This window comes from Cricetulus griseus, chromosome 3, assembly GCF_003668045.3.
Source record: "Cricetulus griseus strain 17A/GY chromosome 3, alternate assembly CriGri-PICRH-1.0, whole genome shotgun sequence".
Taxonomy (NCBI): Eukaryota; Metazoa; Chordata; class Mammalia; order Rodentia; family Cricetidae; genus Cricetulus; species Cricetulus griseus.
The window spans coordinates 158,098,100-158,121,487 of NC_048596.1; the positions used below are offsets into that span (position 1 = coordinate 158,098,100).

The 23,388-nt window shown below is 39.7% G+C and overlaps 1 protein-coding gene and 1 pseudogene across 13 annotated transcripts in view; one reads left to right on the top strand and one right to left on the bottom strand.

The window, feature by feature from the left end:
* Window positions 1-23,132, bottom strand: part of Il15 (interleukin 15) — a 65,530-nt gene extending 42,398 nt beyond the window's left edge. For 3 of the 13 annotated variants that reach the window (XM_027406144.2, XM_027406140.2, XM_027406139.2), the window contains exon 1: window positions 22,506-22,766. Coding sequence is in view for 4 of the 13 variants with exons in the window: in XM_027406145.2 (XP_027261946.1) it covers window positions 1,565-1,597 (33 nt within the window). In the remaining 9 variants the exon portion in view is untranslated. Of the gene's footprint in view, window positions 1-1,564; window positions 1,688-22,495; window positions 22,780-22,939 lie in introns of those variants that run through there. The other 10 variants (XM_027406143.2, XM_027406138.2, XM_027406137.2 and 7 more) reach the window with 7 other exon arrangements.
* LOC118238633 lies at window positions 11,855-14,069 on the top strand (annotated as a pseudogene).
* Window positions 23,133-23,388: the final 256 nt, after the last annotated feature.

Consider the following 23,388-nt stretch of genomic DNA (forward strand, 5'->3'; position numbering starts at 1 on the left):
ATTTTCAGCATTCCCTCTCTCTCTCTCTCTCTCTCTCTCTCTCTCTCTCTCTCTCTCACACACACACACACACACACACACACACACACACACACACACATCCATTCTAATGGCCTGTTTTTAAGCATTCAAATAAAGGAAGCCAACTTTTTGGGGAATCTGGGGAAATTGAAAAAAATTTCTGGAACCAGGTGACACTTTCCTTATGTTTTCAGGAGAAGTATTTGTTATTGGATTGTTATGGGGCATATCCTGTTCAACTTCAAATTCCTTACATCCTCCAGGTGCAGTTTGATCTGAAGAAAACCCCTCCACTATAGTTTATTTGCCATATGGTTTATCACAACAGAATTTTTGAAAACTAAGAAGATTATTTATTTCTATTCATATCTCACAGAGACAAGGTAATTCAGAGCTACAGTGTTTTTGCTAAAAATGTACCAAGTTCTATAACTTGGACATCCAGGATGCCAACCTACCTCTTCCTTGAGCCCCTCTCTGCAGCATTCCCTGAAATGTGTGTGTCTAAAACACTAAGCATAAGTTGATTTTTGAGTTCAGGGAATTCTAATAAGATTTCTAGGAAATAGCACTTTCAAGGAAGCCTGGGAAGCTACTGAAGTCAATTTCTGTTTATAGTTAATCTGCGCCCAGAGCATATTCTTCACACTTTTAATTTCCATTTTATTACCTTCATAATTTTCCAGCCACAAAAATGCTGAAGCAAGACAAGAATCACCTGTCCTTTCTACAGATTCTTATAAAGATCTTCATGTCTATAACCACCCCCACATCCTGGACTGTCCATTTGATCTGATCACATGCTACAGAATCTTGTTTGAAGGTGACACATAAATTAAAACTGATAATAAAAATGAAATATATGTATTTGCCAATAAGAATCCAGACCTTGGATTTCTATTTCTTTGGCTCTTATGTTTTTATTTAGCTCTACAAACTAAACTTAGCCAGGTACTGTTCTCAAATGGTTTCCAAAAGTTGCAATTATTCATCAAACAATCAGACATATGCTATTTTCTAATCTGCTTGCATTGGGGTACTCCCTGAAGAGATGGATAGCAGAACTACTTTTGTGTGTAACCTGAAGCGTATCATTCCTTCAGAATGACCTAATAACAGAGCAGAAAGTGAGGTGCAGAATTTATTCAACACAGACACCAGAATTGGCACAGCACTCTTCAGAGGTAAAGTCTCATTTGACCCTTGCTTTTATAAATGAAGCTATGTTGGAGCCAGTTGTGTCCATTAATGACCAATGCTTCTCCTCGAACCACATGATGGAGGTGACTGGTCTGGACAAAGATCTTTTAGATTAAAAAGCCTCAAATATTTCCAATCCGACTCCCAGCAAAAGGAAGCAACCACCTCCATTGTATGGCATATTCCCTGTCTTCTCCAACATTTCTAACCCCTGGCATGTTTTTCCACCAACATTCTCAGTTTCTTAACCTTGAGTGTAAACAACGGTACCTTGTTTTCCATGCCCTATTTATTGTTTGTTGCATCACTATATGGCATGATACAACCTTAGAATTTTGCTTACTTGACCTCCTGTAGGCTGGTCATCTGCTGACATGAGCTGTGTGCTCTAAAGGGCCTCACCAGCATGCACCATGAAGAGACACTGCTTCAGAGAGCCAGAAGGCCATGGGTTGGAATGGATTCTGCAGGAGCAAAAGGCAGGGCTTAAAGAGATAAAATTACATACTGACTGAGCCTCATTTCCTCAAATTATGTTTAACCACAGAGCTGATCACTCTGTTAAAGACAAGACTTGTGTGGAGAAAAGTCAAACATAGATCTGAATTTTTTTTATGAATATTGCCTAAAGTCTTCGAATTTTTTCCATAATAAAATTGACACCCATGTTGACTGTAACTCTAACAATAACTCAAAGCAAATACAATGTCAGAACACTAGTGGACTTTATATTCAATTACTACATATAAGCAAGATAATGGTAATGGTATGCACCTGTTCTAAGATTCTCCACTCAGCTAATTTATATATATATATATATATATATATATATATATATATATATATATATAGTCATTTATAAAGTATATCTGCTTTGTGGATTGATTACATGATTAGAGACTCTTAAACTGGTCGCTATCTTATTTTGCTATTTGAATGTACACCATTTTATGCTTTTTAAAATAGTAAAATAACAATTTCTATCTTTTAAAATAATGTAAAAACACCTTAGGCACGTTACAGAGGGACTATTCATATGAAGGATATCATATTTAGAGCTTCACTGTTATCATAGATAAACTCTTCTAGTCATTATTGAGGTAGTAAAAGTTCTAAATAAAAAAAAGAAAGAAGAAACACTCTTTTGCCAAAAATTCTCAAGTGAGTTCTGAGAGGGTTTAGACATTGTTCCTGTGACTATCTAATAGATACGAAACCTCTCCCACTTAGCACTTAACACCAGCAGCCCACTCCAAGACCTCATCTCTGGACCACATATGGAAGACTAAATACCAGAAAGGAGAGGGAAAGGCAGACTGAAGTCACCATTCAAGGACACCATCCCTAATAGAGGAATAGTGGTCTGACAAATGCTAGCTACTTCCACCCCCACCCCTATCCCTTTCTCCCTCCTTCCTTCCCCTACCATGCAAGGACATGGTAAGATGAATTTTGTTATAATCTCCACAGCTGACTTATACAAATTATACCACATGGTCATCAGTCAGGATGATCGATTTGCCACTATATCTGCCTATATAAAGGAGTAAATGGGGGAAGAAATGAAGGCTTTGCCTCCAGAGCTTCTCAACAAAACCCGGCATATTTCCCTGTGGTTCCTATTGCTCAGATAAAGACCATGACCAAAAGCAACTTGGAGTGGAAATGGTTTATTTCAGCCCTCCATCCATACTACACCATGAAGAGAAGTCAGGGCAGGAACCTAAGGCAAGAACAGAACAGAGGCCATGGAAAAAACTGCTTACTGGTATCTTCTCCATGGCTTGCTCAGCTGGCTCTGTTGTTGTTGTTGTTATTGTTTTGTTTTCTTTTTTCAGATTTTTTAATTTGAATTAGAAACTAGATTGTTTTACATGACAATCCCAGTTCCCTTCTCCCTCCTGTCCTCCCCTATCACCCCCACCCAACTAAAACCCTACCTATCACATATCCTTTCTGCTCCCCCTGGATGGTGAGGCCTCCCATAGAGTCTATCGTATCCTTTGGAATAGGGCCTAGGACCACCCCCATGTGTTTTGGGTCAGGGAGTATTCCTCTATGTGGAATGGGCTCCCAAAGTCCACACCAATGCTAGGGATACGTACTGAACTACTATAGGAGGTTCTGTAGATTTCCGAGATTTCCTCACTGAAACCCATGTTCCTGGGGTCTGAATCAGTCCCATGATGGTTTCCCAGCTATCAGTCTGGGGAGCAAGAGTTCCCCGATGTTCAGGTCAGTTGTTTCTGTGGGTTTCACCAGCTTGGTCTGGACCCCTTTGCTCTTCACTCATCCTTTTCTGCATCTGGATTACAGTTCAGTTCACTGATTAGTTGTGGGTGTCTGCTTCTACTACCACCAGCTGCTGGATGAGGGCTATCGGGTGGCATATAAGTCAGTCATCAGTCTCATTATCAGGGGGGTGGCATTTAAGGTAGCCTCTCCTCTGTTGCTTGGATTATTAGCTTGTGTCATCTTTGTAGATCTCCAGACAATTCCCTAGTGCCTGATTTCTCTGTAAACCTAAAACACCTCCCTCTATTATGGTATCTCCATTCTTGTTTTCTTCTATTCTTCCCCTGACTCAACCTTTCTGCTCCCTCATGTCCTCTGCATCCCTCCTCTTCACCCCTTCTCATTCTCCTAGCCCCCCTTCCTGTGCTCTGAATTTGCTCAGGGGATCTTGACCCTTTCCCCTTCTCCAGGGGACCATGTAGGTCTCTCTTAGGGTCCTCCTTGTTTACTATCTTCTCTGGCAGTGCAGATTGTAGACTGGTAATCCTTTACTCTATGTCTAAAATCCACATATGAGTGAGTACATATCATGTTTGCTTTTTTATACCACCCAAAGGAACACCCAAACTGTGCCCACCCCAGAAAAAATGACCCCATCTGGGTGGTCAGGCAATGACTAATTTTGGTAAATAACATCTTCTAGTCAGAACTGTCCTTGAGGACAACTGTTAGTAATAATTTTGAAATGCCCCTAGCCCCCACATCAATGAATCCAAAGGTCATCTACTCTTATCCAATCCTGAACAGCCAAGGCATGTACCACTCTTCTTGAAGTTTTTTTTTCTTTTAAAACCCCTTGCAATTGAGGATAGGCAGCCATTTCCTACAGCTGCTGTGCCCGTTTGCTGGACAGGGTCCCTGCCGAGCCTTGTAACTTAACCATAAACCTTATTTGTTTGCATCAGTGAGTTGGCTCCTTGGTGGTCTTTTTTGGAGGTAGCACAAACTTGGCATAACAAGAGTACATACAATGTTTTTCTTTCTGTGTCTGGATTATGTCACTCAGGATGGTTTCTTCTAGTTCCATCCATTTGCCTGCAAATTTCAAAATTTCATTGTTTTTTTTCCCACTGAGTAGTACCCCATTGTGTAAATGTAACATGTTTTCTTTATCCATTCTTCAGTTGAGGGGCATCTAGGTTGCTTCCAGGTTCTGGCTATTACAAATAATGCTGCTATGAATGTAGTTGAATAGATGTCCTTGTGGTATGAATATGCATCCTTTGGCTATATGCCTCAAAGTGGAATTGCTAGATCTTCAGGTAGACTGATTCCGATTTTCCTGAGAAACCACCATACTAATTTTATAAAGTGGCTATACAAGTTTGCATTCCCACAAGCAATGGAGGAGTGTTCCCCCTTCTCCACATCCTCTCCAGCATAAACTGTCATTGGTGTTTTTGATTTTAGCCTTCTGACAGGTGCAAGATGGTATCTCAGAGTTGTTTTGATTTGTGTTTCCCTGGTGGCTAAGGATGTTGAGTTATTTGAGATTCCTCTATTGAGAATTCTCTATTTAGTTCTGTACTCCACTTTTTAATTAGATTATTTGGTGTTTTGGTGACTAGCTTCTTGAGTTCTTTGTACATTTTGGAGATCACCGCTCTGCCAAATGTGGTATTGGTGAAGATCTTTTCCCATTCTGTGGACTGACTTTTTGTCTTGTTGACTGTGTCTTTTGCCTTGCAGAAACTTCTCAGTTTCAGGGGGTCCCATTTATTAATTGTCTGTGCTACTAGTGTTACGTTCAGGAAGCAGTCTCCTGTGCCAATTCATTCAAGGGTACTTCCCACTTTCTCTTCTAAGAGGTTCAGTGTGGATGAATTTATGCTGAGGTCTTTGATCCATTTGGACTTAATTTTTGTGCAAGGGGATAGATATGGATCTATCTGCAATATTCTACATGTCAGCATCCAGTTATGTCAGTACCTTTTGTAGAAGATGCTTTCTTTTGTATAATTTCCATTGCATAATTTTAGCTTCTTTGTCAAAAATCAGGTGATCATAGGTGTGCGGGTTAATATCAGGGTCTTCATTTGATTCCATTGGTCAACCTGTCTGCTTTTGTGCCAATACCAAGCTGTTTTCAGACTATCGCTCTATAATAGAGCTTGAAGTCAGGGATGGTGATGCCTCCAGAAGTGCCTTTATTGTATAGTGTTATTTTGGCTATTCTGGGTGTTTTGTTTTTACATATAAAGTTGAGTATTGTTCTTTCAAGGTCTGTGAAGAATTGTGCTGGGATTTTTATAGGGATTGCACTGAATCAGTAGATTGCTTTTCGTAAGATTGCCATTTTTGCTGTGTTGATCTTACCTATCCAAGAGTATGGGAGGTCTTTCTGTTTTCTGATATCTTCTTTAATTTCTTTCCTTAAAGACTTAAAGTTCTTGTCATGCAGGTCTTTTACTTGTTTGGTTAGAGTTACACCAAGATATTTTTTGTTGTTTGTGGCTATTATAAAAGATGACATTTCTTGATTTCTTTCTCAGCCCATTTATCGTCTGTATATAGGAGGGCTATTGATTTTTCTTTTAGTCAATCTTGTGTCCTGCCACATTACTGAATATGTTTATTTATTTTTATATTTTTCCTTTAATGTTAATGGTGACTGGTTGACTCTGATATACACTATGAATCAGATCTAAGAATAGGAACAAGTTGATTTGTACCTGAGATGACAATGGTCTACTGAGATGACGTAGTTAGATAGGATTAAAACTTCTCAAAAAGGCTTTCAAATGTCATCAGGAGATGGGCAAAACCTCAAAGCTAAACAGAAGAGGCAGTGATGGTGATGTTTTCAAAGGTGGAGAGTCTAAGATAAGTTTCAAGTAATGTAAGGACTGTAGCGTTGAAAGAATAAGACTAGAGGGGAAGCAGGGTGGTGGTGGTGGTGGTGGGACATACCTATAACCCAAGCACTAGGGAGGCAGAGGTACGCAGATCTCTGAGAGTTCAAGACTAGCCTGGTATACAGAGTTAGTTCCAGGACAGCCAGAGCTGTTACACAGGGAATCTCTGTTTCAAAAAAAAAAAAAAAAAAGACTCAAGAAGAATGATAGAGGAAAGATGCCATGTCGGTGGAAAGAGATGGGCAGATTGTCTTCACTCCTCAAGAATATATAATGTCTTCTCACCCCACAGGCCAAGCCATGTCTTGTTTATTTGTAGATTACAGAACCAAAATAATCTAACCAGGCTTGACTTTAATAGTGATCACTTCTGAGCTTCTTTGTTCCTTCACATATTATCTTTATATTATAAAATCGTTATACATGAATGCCACTTTAAATTATAGAAATAGATATGGAAGGCTGTTTGCTGAATTTTGGGGATTTGCTGTTAAAGATAAACAGTTCACAAAAATGAAATAATTATAAAAGGTTCCCAGGTATGTGTTAAAATACAGGCTTCTCTTTGATTTCTTCTGGTACTTATATAGAAATATCCATATAAAATTTACTCTTCATTATAAAAAATCAGCACATCATCACTGAACAATTTTTCCAGTACTGCCACCAGAGATAATTGTTTAACTATTAAAGTGCATGCTATGATTTATAGCAGCCACACTGATACCAATCTCAGCGTGATCACTCATCACTGCCACAGAGGACACACCTCATCTGTTTGTCTCAGGAAAAATCACATGACAACTGTAATGACGCTTACTTGTTGTTACCTGCTGATAATATCCAGTCAAATGAAAGGACAGCTTAATGACACAGCACAGTACCTTCTGTCACATAACCAAATGCAAATGTTCTATTGCCTCTTGCAGAAGCATAGCAGCAGGACTACCACAGTTCTCAGAAATAACAGAATCAACTAAAGCAATCTAGGACAAAGTTGTTCTTTATTAAACACTGATGTACTTTTGACCACAAAATCCCTTGGCGCCTATTCAGTTTATAGACAGTCTCACCAGGATTGACTGCCATTCTTCTATACTTTATTTGGTTGATGAGACCTCAGAAAATATGCATTATGAATACTTGGCCTTTTGTGGAATATACAAAGTGGATTGCATTGTATATCTAAATCAACAGAGTAACCACAAATTCCCAGAGTGGTCCCAGGCATCTTATGTCTAAGGCACTGCTTGCTAGGACCCTTCTGGTCAAGAGAACTAAGGGTCTAATAGCAAGCTAGCAGCTTGCTGAACTGCTAAGAGCCAGCCTGTTTCCATTAACAAAATTTGCCAATTGGCATAGTAGACTGCTGAGCTCCTATGTGGTGAATGCCACTGCTGGTTTTCCACTGCCTGACCTGGGCAGCAGATAGTGTCCATGCTGTCAATTGTCACTGCTTCATCCCCTATAGGGGTTGTGTGTAGTTATCTGGGGGAGAGCCAGTAAAGCACTGGCCCCCATGACAGGGACTTAATTTATAATATCTTCTCTCCATTGGTCTCATTAACTACTCTTGTTCTGTATCAGCAGCCCAACTATTACTCTAGTAAGGTAGCATTCATTAAACCACTGCTAAGAATGGTCATTTTTACCTTCTTATTTTTGATTTTCCCCCTGTTTTCTATCATTTCTCTCATTCTCTTCAGATCCAGTGTAAAGAAAATGCATTTTCTAGCCATCATAAAATACTGCCTCATTCCTTGTGAAAACAAGTTTGCTACACTTTAGGGTTTGGTCCCTTCCAGTGTTGATCATAGGATTCTATAGGTGGCTATAATCTCTACACACCTGTGCATGTTAAAGTCTTCTTTTCAGGAGTTCAGTCCTGATGCAAGAAGCAAGTTATCCACCTGTAACTCCCTCAACAGAGCAAGTCAAAACAAAACCAAAAGCATAAATTTTGAAATAAACCTGACATCTTAAAAAAACACACATATGTTAGGAACAAAGATGCCTGAAAAGGCTGTTTCATAACTTAGGACTTAAAATATCCTAAAAGGCTCACATGATCCACGTGTGGTTCCTTGAGCAAATGGTGTTTTCAGGTGGAGTTTGGGGGAATTATTTGGATCTTGGAGACCCTGGACAATAATAATTATTATTATCCAATAATAATAACTGCATTACTCTATTGATATCAATATTTGAATAGGTTGTGTTAAGGTGGTAGAGTTCTGGAAGTTGGTCCTAGCTGGGGGAAGTGGGTGGCTGAGGGATTGTTTTGGAAAGATTATGTGGACCTTTCTATTATATGATGCTCTCTGCCTCCTCACTGCCATGATATGAACGCACAGCCCTGCTCTCCCATTCACTTCTGTCATGTACTGCCTCACCACGGACTGAGAAACATTGCAGCCACTCAAACATGGACTTTAACCTAAACTGTGAGTCAAAATAAACTCTTTCATTTTTCCCCTTCCACTGCTTGTCATAGTAACAACAACAAAAACTACAGCATGGTCGTATAGAGTACATATCCCATTTAAAACCGGAACATATGAAATCATCTACATGTAGGCACATACCATGGCTTTCTTAGTGAGTAGCATTCAGCATCTCCCTAGCAATTTCTGGCATGACAAGAATTCATTTCTAGGAGGCAGAATCTCTCTGTCTTTGGCTGTGTCATGTGGACAATGGAGGAGGGTTTACCGTCTTCTAATATATTCTAATGCACACTACCACATTCCCATGGAATTACTAAAACAATAGTAGTTCATATCACACTGAAAGTGAAGAATTATTGATGAAATCTTGATCCCCCTTACTTAAACAGAATTATTAACTACTTGGGAAGCCAGCAAATCTTGGTTCTGTCTTTGAATAGCTTCCTGACCTTAGACAATTAATTTTAAAATAAGGAAATTATACTGGAGGTGATTCTAATTCAGTGTCTAAGTACCATATATGGGGTCACAGTTGACTATCATCACAGCACATACTGAATCTAGCTATGAATTTTGTTTCTTCAGAATATCATATTTAACAGCCCAGGGAGTTGGTCTTACCACCTTAATTTTCCTGAAGAGAAAATAACCAGATTTTAAACACACTGTCCTTTTGGGTTTAAAATGTTCTGTTTTGTTTTTGGAACTTCCCTCTATACACACACACAATTAGCTTCTACTAGGAGTTTACTTGGCTACCGTGAATATGTGGGCATTATGCCAGTTTGCCCACACTAACTTCAGTTCCAAGATGACTGCAGAGTGGTCTAATTACCCAGAATATTGATAATTGGGTTTGCAACTCCACATGGAATGGCTACATTTAAAAGGGTGGTTATTAGTAGATTTTTGAATTTTTTTGTTTTACATATTAGAATTTACTGTCCTACACCACCACGCTGCTGTGAATAAAATCTATTATTTGAAAATAGCTCCCTTGACGATCAGAACCAGGCACTGGTACAGCATGATCATCCTTCTCCTAGCTTACTATAGCTCAGTTATCATCCTTCCTCCTTGACACTTTAGCTAAAGCCACTAGTCTCATTTTTGTACTATTTAGCATACCATGAATATTCCATCTAAAAGTTCTGTTATCATTGCCTTCAGCACTCGTTTTAAGGATAAACTAAGAACTCCTGAGCAAATTGGGAACATGTGGGTAGAGAGGGGAGAGGCAGGAAAAAGAGAGGGTAAGAAGAGAAGGGGGCGAACAAGAGGGATCAAGAAGACTGAGATAGGAGAGCAAGAAAAGAGATACCTTAATAGAGGGAGCCAGTACAGGTTTAAAGAGAAATCTGGCACTAGGGAAATGATCAGAGATTCACAAAGATGACCCCAACTAAGAATCTAGGCAGTAGTGGAGAGGCTGCCTTTGATGCCCTTCCCCTATAATGAGATTGATGACTACCTTAATTGCCATCCTAGAGCCTCCATCTAGTAGTTGATCAAATCAGAAGCAGACATCCACAGCTAAGCACTGAGCCATACTCCTGGAATCCAGTTGTAGAAAGGGAGGAGGGATGAGCAAAGGATTCAAGACTGTGCTGGAGAAACCTACAGAACTACCTGACGTGACCTAGTGAGAGCACAAGGATCCCAGTCGTAAAGTTGGGGAACCAGCATTGGATTGAACCAAGCCCTCTGAATGAGGGTGCCAGCTAGGAGGCCAGGGCAGTCTATGGGACCTCTTAAAGCGGAGCCAGTGTTTGTTCCTAGGGCACAAATGGACTTTGGGAGCCCATTCACTATGAAGGGATACTATTGCAGCCCAGATACATGGAGAAGGGCCTAGGCCTTCCCCCAAATGATGTGACAGACTTTGATGATCCCTATGGAAGGCCTCACTCTTCTTGGGGAGTTGGGGGAGTTGGCTTGGGGGGGTTGGTAGGGGGCATAGGAGGATGGGAGGGAGACGGAATGGGGGATTGATATATAAAATGATGGTGTCTAAATAAAAAAAGAAAAATAATACACAAAATAAACTAATGTCCTATTTCTCATCATGTCCCAGGAATATTTTTTCATATTTCTGTATTAAATCTAATATTTGCCATATTTTTTCTATGCATCAGCTCTCCAATTTAGAAGGTCCACGTTCATTCTTCCCTTGGAGCTTGACTTTAGCTTTTTTTGCACTACTAAGAATGCACTGATAGGATTTCTTACTCTGAATCATCTACTCAAGCCTCAAATCAACCAGAATTTATTGTGGAGTATATGTCCCAGCTGTGGAAATTTGTATGATTTGTTTTACTAATATATTATTCTAGCTAATGATAATTTACTATTGGAAAATGTCCTATTTTTACACCTCTCTGGTAAACTTGCTGAACTCTCTAATAAATTTTAGTAGTCTGTTGTTTTTACATGGCTTTCATCTATAAATTATGAAATTTATATTCTCTTCTTCTTTAGAGTTTTATATTTGTTACTAATGGTTACCAGTGGGAACTACTAGCAAATAATAGTCTTCATATTAAGAATGTAGAATCTAAAGTTCAAACCCCATTTCTACCTCTTTCTCCCTGGGAACACTCAGCAGGTCATAAGAGCAGTGGTCTTCACTGCATAAATATGAAATTAGCCCTCATGAGTTGGAAGAGTTGATTAAGATCTTTGGCACTATGGAGGAGAAAGCAATGTATAGAAATATTTACTGAATGGGTTAAGAATGAAAGATTCACAGGCCAGTCTTGGAGGTTTATGGAAATGTTCCCCTAGGAAGCCTAAAGACCACTGGATCGGGTTTGTGTTAGGAGAAAGAAGCAGACATAGGCCAGGAGAAGGAGATTTTGGATGAAATGATCCAGCGAGGGGTGCATGCCCAGTGAAGGGTGAATGTGTGTAAAGTCATTCATTCTACATAAAGGATAATCAACTCTAGATAGACAACTATTAACTTTTCCATTATATAATTCATCTCTGGAGAGTTTCACAATCATTTTTGTCTCTCACATACCCTGGCAGGGAACCATGAACAAAGAATGTGATCTGTACACAGGCACTGTTGTACAGCAGAACTTCTGCCCTGCTGTCAGTCTTCCTGAATTAAAATCCTTGGCTTGTAGATCTATGTGGTAAATAACAGTTGCTGGGGTTAAGAAAGGCCAAGGTTAATAAGTTAAGTACATTCATGCCAAGTCAAACAAAACATCAGCAAAACCATGTCTCAAGTTTCTTCACAAGCAACCACTAAGACATCGCTTTACTAGTGTAGCATCTAAAACTATAAAACACAGATTTGTAAATCTGATCATTATACTCACACTTAGAAGTGATATAATAATATTAAGACTATATTTGATCTTTTGTATTCTTGAGAGGAGGCACTAGATAAATTATATGCTAACAGTGTATCTATTTTTTTAAACTTCTCTTATCCTCTTATGCTAAATTGTTTCTAAAATACTTGGCAACTAGAATTAAGAAAAAAAAGGCTCCTGTTTGAATTAATTTAGAGATTAGAGTGTGCCATATTTCAGTTTCCTTTCATTTATGAAATTGTTTTCTTTGAAATTGCAAAAATTGCCCACTCTAAAACTTTTAAAAAAAAGGCATAAAATATTAAACAGCTCTAGGTTGGTTCTGATAGGTTTCCTCGGTTCTAAAACATTCACATTTCTAATAATGAATCCAAGTATTCTACATGTATTCTGTGTCAAATTAGCCTCCCGGGAAACTTCATTTCACTACTTGACCCTGAAAATGAGGAGTACACTGGGAAGAATTCTCAACAGCCATGTGATCTGATCAAGGGTAATTCATACTGAGTCAAATCTAGCTGGACATGTCTTCTCAGACATTTAGCTCTCTTAACACTCGGCAATGTGTGGCTTAGAGGCAACAAAAATGGCATCTGTAAAGCCCTACCATCATGTATGCAAATTGATAGGTATATAGGTAGATTCACAGTCTTCCCAGTGTCAGCCCTTGCTACCCCATCACCACAACTCTAATCATCCTGCATACCTGAGAGGAGGAGCTACATGAACATATTTCTATTAAATTAAGTATTATCTGAAACTTTTTCCATGCATACAGTTCTGAAAAAAATCAAGTCAACAAATAAATATGTATTAATAAATCAAATATCCTTGAAATAGCTATTCTTTCTCTTTCCAGTTGCTTTTATATTTGTGATGTGTGTGTCTGTGTTTTTTTTTTTTTTCTTGTTTGGTTGGTTGTCTGTCTGACTGACTTTTGAAGACAGGGTCTTACCAATGTAGCTCAGGATGCTCTTGAACTCAGCATTCCTTAGTAGCAATATATCCATCATTCATTCATTCAAGTTTCTATCAGAAACTACCATATTAGAAACTGCCAGAAAAAGCAAATGACAAGGCTAAACCAATGAAGAACTGGTATCGAAGGAGAGGAAAAAAACATCACCACTGTCCCTTGTCCAAATCTTTAACCCCAAGAGAGCATTATTTTTTAAAATTTTATGACACTAAGTTTTTTTTTATTTTTATGCTCTGAAAATAGTAAAGGTGTTTACTGTTTGCAGATGATGATGACAAAATAATCAGTGGCCTCTGAGACAACTCTATCAAGATCTGGGATAAAACCAGCCTGGAATGTTTGAAAGTGCTAATGGGACACAAGGGCTCTCTCTGTCCTCTGCCTCCAGTATGATGAGCGAATCATTATAACTGGTTCTTCAGATTCGACAGTGAGAGTCTGGGATGTGAACATGGGTGAAGTTCTCAGCACACTCATCCATCACAATGAAGCTGTACTGCACATACACTTCAGCAGTGACTTGTTCCAAGGACCTTTCTATCGCTGTGTTGGACATGGCTTCTACCTCTGATATCACTTTACCTAGTATCCTGGTTGGCCACCATGCTGCTGTCAATGTAGTAGACTTTGACGATAAATGCATCGTGTCTGCCTCTGGAGACAGGACCATTAAAATGTGGAGCAAAAGCACTGAGTTCGTTTGCACTCTGAATGGGCATAAGCAGGGCATTGCCTGTCTGTGGTACAGAGACCAGCTAGTTGTTAGTGGATCATCAGATAACATCATCCAGCTATGGGATATTGAATGTGGTGCCCATCTAAGAGGCCTAGAAGGGCATGAAGAATTGGTCTGATGCATCCATGTTTTAACAACAAGGGGATTGTCAGCGGTGCCTATGATGGGAAGATTAAAGTCTGGGAAGGGGCACATAACAATGGACACTAAGTTTATGCTAGCAATTGACAGCAATTAATATACTAAAATTGATAGATCAGGTAGACAGCTAAGATAAGGTAAAGACACTGTTAGTAAAGACTGGTTAGGTGGTGATATCTTCCTTCTGGAGTCTAAAGAAAGGACAACTCATGCTACATTATGTTACAGAATATTATTGGAAGCATTGTGGCCTGCAATAATATTGAAGGAACAAAATTGACTTCAGAAAGTGACAATTAGCTGAATTTAGATGCTTAGACTAAATATAGGACCAGAAGAACAGGAAAAGTTCAAGCTGGCTATGATGGGCCATCACTGTAATCACAACACTCATGGTTTTGGTTGATAAAACAGGTTGATAAAGACCAGTAGAGCTGCATGGCAAGTTCCAGGGCAGCATGATGTTCTATATCAAAACAATGTACTTGCTTAGTTAGAAATGAAACTGATTTTCCTCCTTGCTTGTCTAGACATCAAAAAATTCTCAAAGTAACACATGGTCTTGGGGCTAAGATCAAATCTGAGGTTCACTAGAACAACGTAACCTCATGTTAAAGTTCAAATCACTTGTGTACCTGAATCTGTCCTTAAGGCCAGAGAAAGTTTTAAGGTTGTGTCTTTCGATCTTGCTAGCTGGTCTAAAGGCTCCAAAACAACCTTATGGGCTCTCTCTTTAGTATTCTGATTCATAGACAAAGTAAAGAGATGCCAGTCATGGGAGTTGTACTTAGTACTTTTTTTTCTCAATGGAATGGACCTTAATAAAACTTAAAGGAAGCCCCAAAGTTTTAAAGATATTTAACCTTAAAAGCAAAAGCAGAATACCAGCAACTACATAAACAGTGTAAGGTAGTCTAAGCCTAAAAGAAGGAAGTACACAATTTAATCAAAAATGTGAGCTATTTCTTAGGGAAAGAAGAGAAAAGGTCCAAGGATCCAAATAAAAACCAAAAGAACTATTCTCTGGTATTTACCACTCTATTTGGTGGCTTGAACCTGGGAGAGCAAGGCCTAAATATAAAGCAGACTAAAGTCTCATGCAATGCCCAACTTTATTCAGAGCATGAGACAGTTTCTACTCTGAGGGTTTAAAAGAGACACCTGAGTAAAATATACAAATACAAGGACGAGCTGCACCTGGCAAAAACATGCTTTTCTATAGAGGTATATGAATAACAACAGCTGAAGAGAACTCACGCCTGTCTGCTAAACCTTGGAGAAGTACAAAAATACATTCCAAGAATAATTCTGTGTTCCGAAGAAACTGAGATTACAAGTCTTATTTCCATGGAGTTTTCTCATAGTCACTCAGAATTGCCTTTATAAGACTCCACTCTTGGATTGTGTTCTGACACTCTAGGAACAAATATGAGCTTTTATTAGACACACTTTCTGCTTTGAGAGTTGAGAGAAATAAGGAAATAGGCCTGGCCCGATTTAGAATTGCAGTGGACTACTGGCTATCACAACCTTTCTTTTTCTCATTTTTAAATGGCACTGTCTATTGTAATTGTCCTGTTTATATCATATCACTGTGCGTTGGAGGCAGGAGAAAGTGGCTGTCTTTTTAGGTCAGAGATCTCAGCTCTCAGGAAACAAACAGCAGCAAAAAAAATGTATCCATAATTTAAAAATCTAATTTAAAATCTTCAAGCCTGGGCTACAGACAATGATATAGTAAGCCATAAGCAGGAGATGGCAAAGAGTGTCAAAGTCCATCATTACTATCATTTAGATATTGGATGCCATTCAAAGGCATAGCTAAGTAATCTGGTTGCAAGCCAGAGAGGGCATGAGAAAAACAGAAACTAAATATAACTCATACTGACTTACTCATTGATTATTTGCAGAACTTAAAGAATGGAGTTGTCACCAAATCACATAGGAAGGACTCTGGGACAGGTAGATTATGGAATAAAGTTGAGGATCTAATGTGTTAAACATCTAATCAGGGATGATGGACAGACTTTGAATATGAGTCTGGAGTTCATGCAGTAGGTCATGACTAAAGGCATAAATTTATGAATCATCAGCCCATGAAAGCATTAAAATCCATGAGTCAGGATGAGATCACCAGGAGAGGAAGCCCAAGCAGAGACCAGGTTTAAGGACCCAACTCTCAGGCTTTCTTGTGTCTACATATTGAGAAGTAAACAACTAGCTAAAGAGTGAAATAGTCGATGGTGAGAAAATAGAAAGGTAAAGATGCTGTGAGGGTAAAGAAGGACACCTTCGAGGAACACCAAGAACTAGCCTGTGCAGGTAACTAAACCTAGATTCTTTGAATCTTCAACAAGTGAAGCACATTTTCAGAGAAGTGGGCATGTGGTATGTAGCAGTTTCCTCCCAGATTCAAACCTTCTATCTTCCAGGGGCCCTCCTTAAAGACAAAAAGTAAACAACTCAAAAGCTTCAGGAAGCCCCTGAAACTCACCAGATTCATTAGGCCCTTCCCAGAATACACAATTAAGACTAGAAGCAGAAACTGTATGTACTGGCTGGAAGAGGCTCAGATCAACTGAGTCACCTGGGAAGGGCACTCTTCAACCCTTTGACCTGTGAGCAGGCTGTCACCTTTTGTTGATATTTTGTAAGCTGTTACCCATGCTGAAGTGAGCTTCAGTAATATAGCTAGCTGTCTTTGAGTCAATTTTGCTCCTATAAGGAACCCCTTACCCATATTTCTGTAAGTAATCCCAATTTTAAAAGGTGGGATTTTAGCAGTATATATAATTTGGTCAGTTATGAGCCTCATATGTGGCGTAAGGAGGTGTGTGTGTGTGTGTGTGTGTGTGGCATCTCAACAGGATAAGTCTTCTCACACAATAGCATAAAATTCCAGGTTGTTCAAAAGAGTCTAAGAATAGGGGAACGTCAGGTAAGTTTATAAGTTTTCTATATGGTGGGATAAATATCAGACATGGTGGAAAAAATATAACAAAAAATTAGGCTAATTTTTTCTTAATAGGAGAAATTAGGACATAGGTAATAGGAAAGGTCCATTAGGAAGAAAGAGGGTAGGGAAAGATGGAGAGAAGGGGTTACTAGAGTAGAGCTATGTCCTTGAGTGAAAACAGGCAAAAGACTGCATATTTGAATTAGCTACTTAAAATTGCAGATGATTTCTTTGGCTCTAATTTGTCTTTTCCATCAATAATTATAAATCCCAGAATATTTTCCTAAAATACTGATCTTATTACCTTATATGACTTTTGTCCCCTACTTCCTTTACAGCCTTGTTCAGTTGTTAAACTCTTGGGTGATGCGGCTAGCTCTTACTGAAGTTAATACAAATCAACCCTATGGCCAGCTCTTGGCTAGGCATAAAGAATGCATTATATCATCAGTGTGTGTGTGTGTGTGTGTGTGTGTGTGTGTGTGTGTGTTGTGTGCATGTATACAAGCCTGACTGTGAACATGTATGTAGAAATCAGAGATGAATATTAGATATCTTCTTCAATCATTTTCCACCTTGTTTTTTGAAACAGCATCTCTCACTGAACACAGCACTCACAGATTCACCTAGGCATGACACCTGAAGTATGATGGAATGACAAATACATAGAAGAGCAGAGGCAACATGGTGGGAGCTAGGTCAATAGGATATGATGAGGAAGCATTGAGTATTCAAGCCATACAGACACTCAGTTCTATTAATCACCAGGGGACCCTCCACAGCAGTCAAACTGGGTTCTTTCCTGCCCCCACTCTGCCTGGTGATCTGGAAGCTTCCTCCCCCAGCAGGGTATATATGAAGATAAGGCTGAACTAGATCACAGCTCTCCTGAGTATCCTATGACTTGATAAAGAGGAAGAAGGCACACGGTTCTAAAGTAACTAAAAGAAGCCACAGCCACTGTGCAAAGGAGCCTGAGTTCTACATTCCCTTTACCCTTTTTCATGACTACCCTTCTCCTGTTTTGCAAAGAAAGACACACCCTTCTCCCTCTCAAAGTCTCACCAAGTACCTTGATGTTCTAGAGTGCCAGATACAGGGGAAAAGCTCATATAGGAAATGGTTCTAATCAAAGCTTTGACATTAGTGTCTTGCCCACTGCTTGTCCATATTCCCAATATGATCTTAGTTTAATGCCTAGTTCTTACTTATTAAAAGTTTGCAGATTATTTGAATTATGCATTAAGAATATTTAAAATAACCCCAAAAGAGTAGTTTTGAATAATACCATGTATTAATGATAATATTTAATTTTCATTTTATGTACTTATTTTTGTTGTATGGTGGTAAGAACAAAAGTTTGAAACAATAGGGCTAGAGAAAGGATTGTTCTGTTATTGCGTGTTTGCCTTATAAGCCTGAAAACCCGAGTTTGACCCCAGAACATACTTCTCAAAAAAGTGATGCATGTTAACCTGTGATTGCAATCTTACCAATGCTGGGAAGGCAGAAGCAGGCAGTTCTCTAGAGCTTACTAATCAACTAGCCCATCCCTACTAATGACTTTTAGGCCTATGAGAAATGCCGTCTCAACAGAAAATAAATGATAAATAAATATCCAACATAAACACAAAACAAAGTTGGAAAAACATACATTTAACTATAAAGGTTTCCAGTGAAGGGAACGTTCCTTGAGCACCTCTGAGCTTAGTCATGAGTTCTCAAGGGCTGTTTCATTTTGTACATTTCAGGTGGAAATTATAAGAGATAACTGTCTATCAAGAACTATGACTCAGTGTTACTGAACACCAAGGACTTCTCAGGGCCTCTTTCTGTGTCACAACAATGAATACAGGTCCCTTCCCCCACCAATCCTGTGTTCATCCCTTCCCCCAGCACCACCCTTGATCATTTTCAGTTTCTATTTCTTCATTTGGCAAAATCATCTTTATCATTCTGCAACCCAGACGTAGAAGAAATTCACATTTAGAGAAAGTACACATATTTACACTCAGATACATAGGTCACCATCACACTGATTCTCTGTAGTGCTCTACACAAGCACACTGGCTCCAGGAGAATGTGTATAGACAATGACAATAGAAATTACAAAAAAAAACAAAAACAAAAACAAAAACAAAACAAAAAAAAAACCCCTCACTTTACTAATCTGACCCTAGCACTGGATACCTTACTTTCAATTAACTTTTATTATCATTGTGTATGTATTCACAGTAGGGGTGGAAGGCACATGTGTGAGGTCAGAGGACAACTTGCATGGATTGGGTTCTCTTTCCACATTTACATGGGTTCCATGGTTTGAATTCAAGTTTTCAAGCTTATGTGGCCAGCTCCTTTTCTCAAAAAGCCACATTGCTGGCCTGAAATAACACTTTAGAAAGACAGCATTGTCTAATACAAAGCAAAATGATCACTCAAATGATGGCTAATGCCAGCTTCCTGGCATAGACTTGTGTTTTTATTTCTCACTGCACTGCACATAAAGCACATGAAACCCACAAAAACCCAGCATTGATAGAGTCAGTCTTAACCTCAGAGGTGTCTGACTAGCTGTATTCTAAGTAGACCAATGTCTCCCTAGCTGGATCGTACTTCACATGGAAGGGCATGGCAGCACCACTTGTTTCCTTTTTTATAAGAAGGAATAAACATGGAATACATTAGAGTTCAATGAGGCTGTGCCTATGACATGCCAACATGGTGCCTGAGGCACCAAAGCCTTCTGGTTAGTAACTTTCATGTTCACATTTGATTCCTTCTGAACATGTTGCTAACAAATTTTACTTCAGTATCTCAAGTCAGGATTTCTAGGCTAACCTTGCTTTTCCATTCAATAAAATCTGAATACAATTTAAAATAGCCCTTCTATCTCCAGACAGCTGCTAACACACACACACACACACACACACACACACACACACACACACTCAAACATATAAGATACGTAAATAAATGCATATACACATGCATATGTAATTTTGATATTAGTTAGCTGAAACACAATACAAAATAATTATTAATTAATTGTATTCTAGTTCTTCCAAAACCCACTAATTTTCTCTCAACACATCTATATAATTTTTCTTCCTACCAATGCAAAACTAGCACAAGACACATGCAATGTTGAGTTGCAGCCATCTCTTGCTGTTGCCAGAACCACTGAATAGAGGCATGTTAGAGCTAACATTGAGACAAAGAGAAAGAAAATGGCTCCTTGCCAAGCCTACCACATTAGGCCTTCTAAGGAAGCCATCACAAAGCGTAGCCATTGCATCCCCGGTCATGATGCAATGGGAGAAACTTCTTCTCCCATCTCTAAGTCCTACCTTCCTACTTGGTGGCTGGAATGACAAGTAGAGGGATTCAGATCCAGAAATCAATCCAGATTTGCTCATTATGAATTATTATCAAAAAACTGATATACATTAGGCAGATATTTTCATTCAGGAACTATAAATTTCTCTAAGGGAATCAAATATATACAGATATTATGTGACTATAATCTTTAAATATACAATTAATAATGTCAGCTACAGAAGTAATTTGAAACCAAAAGTCTAGAACCATAACATTGGCCCAAATGAAATAGCAATTGTCATTGTCAAACTGTGGAAAATAGTCCAATGGGAATAATTCACTCTTTAATCAACATTGCAACCTTAAGTCTGTTTGGATTGGAAGAAGTCAACCCTCCCAAGCCCTGTTTCCTTGCATAAGTTATTGAGTTAGTTTACATACTAATTACCATATGCACTATTATTTATATTTACTGAGTACTACATATGTACAGTATGGACAATATTTGGAGCTTAGAATTTAAGTTGTTGGCCATTACTTGTGTTACTTCGGGAAATTCAGACTATGAACTGAAGACAATGTTTCCTGTGTTGTCATCAACCAGTATTCAGAAGAATAGTTACAGAAAAAAAAAAAAAGCAGAGAAATCCAGAAGACACCAGACAGAGGTCTAAAGTCTACAATGTTTCAAAGGGCTTGAATTGGACACTCATTTATAGAGCTGATTAGCGGCAAACATTTCCCTCAGGAAAATCTACAAATTTTTGTAGAGTTCTTTTTTCAGCTCTCCTGAAATTGCTGAGGAGCAGTACACCTTGGCTGGAGTGCTTGCCAAGGTCAAAATTTTTTAGTCTCTAAATTCTGTTTCAATAACTATAAGTCATTTTTTATCTTTAAAATTAGTTTATAAAAATTTTTGTCACTGACAAATTTTATAGCAGGCAATACAGTTACTGACATTCCCTATAATTGAAACAAAATTTAAATAAGAAAGCACCATTGTATTTTTCCTTTAACCCACAGCAATCTACAGGAAAATTCCAGCCAGAACTAGCTTCCCATCATACTGTAAAGCTGCCCCCAGCAGTAATATCCAACCTGTGCAAAGCCTGCGTGAGCTAGGGAAAAGCTAACCCCTATCATGTTGCAAAACAGATCACAAAGCAAAGGAACCCATGGGAGTCGGACTGCAAACTCCCAGAAGAGAAAAGAGAGAGAGAAGCATAATGTCAGGACATGCAGACACACTTATAACATGCCTGAAGCACTTTCTGATGCTTCAACGTTTTAAGTAAAACTCCTCATTTTATCTTTTTCCCATAAAAGCCTCAAATGACTAATGCTGGGTCTCTTGTCCTTTACTTCTGTTAACATTCCTTCTAGAGTGGCTTCCTCTCTTGCGAAGCCCCCTCAGCTTTCCTAGGGAAATCCTCTAAATTATTCAATATTCATGAGGATCTAACTTGCAGCCTCCACACAGAAAGATGGCTAATCTTACTAATCTGATGATTTACTAAATCAACTTGGAGAACCCAGCCAGTTCAATCTGATCTCCCTTGTTAAAAAAAAAGGGGGGGGGTGAAGGTGATTGATATGTCACTGGAAGAGACCTGCCACTAACGAGAGTATCAGAAATAAGTTTAAAATCGTCATTGGAAAATAGCCTCAGACAGTCACTTTGTTTCCATTTCCACTCTGACTCTGTTACGAGTCTGGGACCTGCATCCTTTGCAGTGTCTACATGTTTCCCTCTCCTTGGAAGTTAGCATAAACTTAAATGCAGGAGCTATAAAAATTCTTTGCGCTTTGCATTCTTGCAGCGTTGCAGTCTTAACACCACTAGAAAAGATTAGCCGGGTTTTCATCTAATGCCCCCGTGAACACAGATTTGATTTCAGGACAATTTTCCAGCATCGCTTCCCTTCGATCTGGCATTACAGACAACTAAGCTTTAGGTGATTCGAGTTAAGTTGTCGCTAACACAGACCAAGACCTATGACTATCTCTGCACATTTCTTTCCCTAGAAGACGCACCTTCATCAAGGAAGAGGTGATATTTGCAAAGGGAGAGAGAGAGAGAGAGAGAGAGAGAGAGAGAGAGAGAGAGAGAGAGAGAGAGAGAGAGAGAGAGAGAGAGAGAGAGAGTCCAGAGCATGCATCCATTCACGAGGGCCAGCAGAAGTTTGGAAAGGGAATGTGGTAAGGAGAGAAGCTCTGGTACCTTTCCTGACCTCTCTGAGCTCAGTTAGATGGACAACTCAGCCTTCCAAGCGGCAGGATCCAGTCTTCGTCCAACTCTCCAGCTGGCGGGGGCAGACGGACGCGTTGCTCCCCCTGGGCCTGCCCTGGCCAGGTCCCTGCAGCGTGGAGCGAGGTACACCTAAAACAGCGGGGCACAGCGAGCTGGAGAGGCTCGCAAGAGGACCGGGGAGGATGTAGAGGAGAACCCCGGAGAAGAATGGCTGGACAGAAGGAAAACACTCTGCATATAGTGCCACTGAGTACTGAAGTCTGGGTCAAGAGGGCGGGGCGGCTTGGCCCACAGCTGGTGGGGAGAAGGGTGCCTGAGCAGAGCCAGAGCTGGGAGGGGCCCCGGGCGTAGGCTTTCGGGAAAAATTCCATTGTTGATCCACCACCACCAGCACCACCACCTCCCATTCTGTACCTCCATCGAATTCTGGCTGTAGGGTGCAAAGTGGCAGCCAGTGTGAGCAATCGAGGTAAGAGGGGCGAATCAGCTGGGGTTTCCCCAGTTTCCCAGTGCCCTTTCCAGCCCGGGAGTCCCAACCCCAGCTAAAAGAAAAGTGAAAGAAAAAGTTTCCAAGCTGAGGCGGAGATCAACATCCTGGAGGAGGCTGCGGGAGGGGCACCAGCTCCTAGGCCACTGCACCAGGTGCCCACATGATTCTGCTACTGCCAGGCCCCCAGGGCTCAGAACCTGAAGGGCAACTGAGAGTAGAGAGCAATCCCCGCCCCCCCTGGGCAGTTGGCCACAACCTGTGTGTGTCCTGGAACGCCTTAGCCTTCTGTGAAGTTTCAAGGAGCTGGCCTGAGTTCACAGTTTATAGCAACTGGCCTTGCAGGGAGGCTGAAAGGCTATCCCCAGAAAATCCC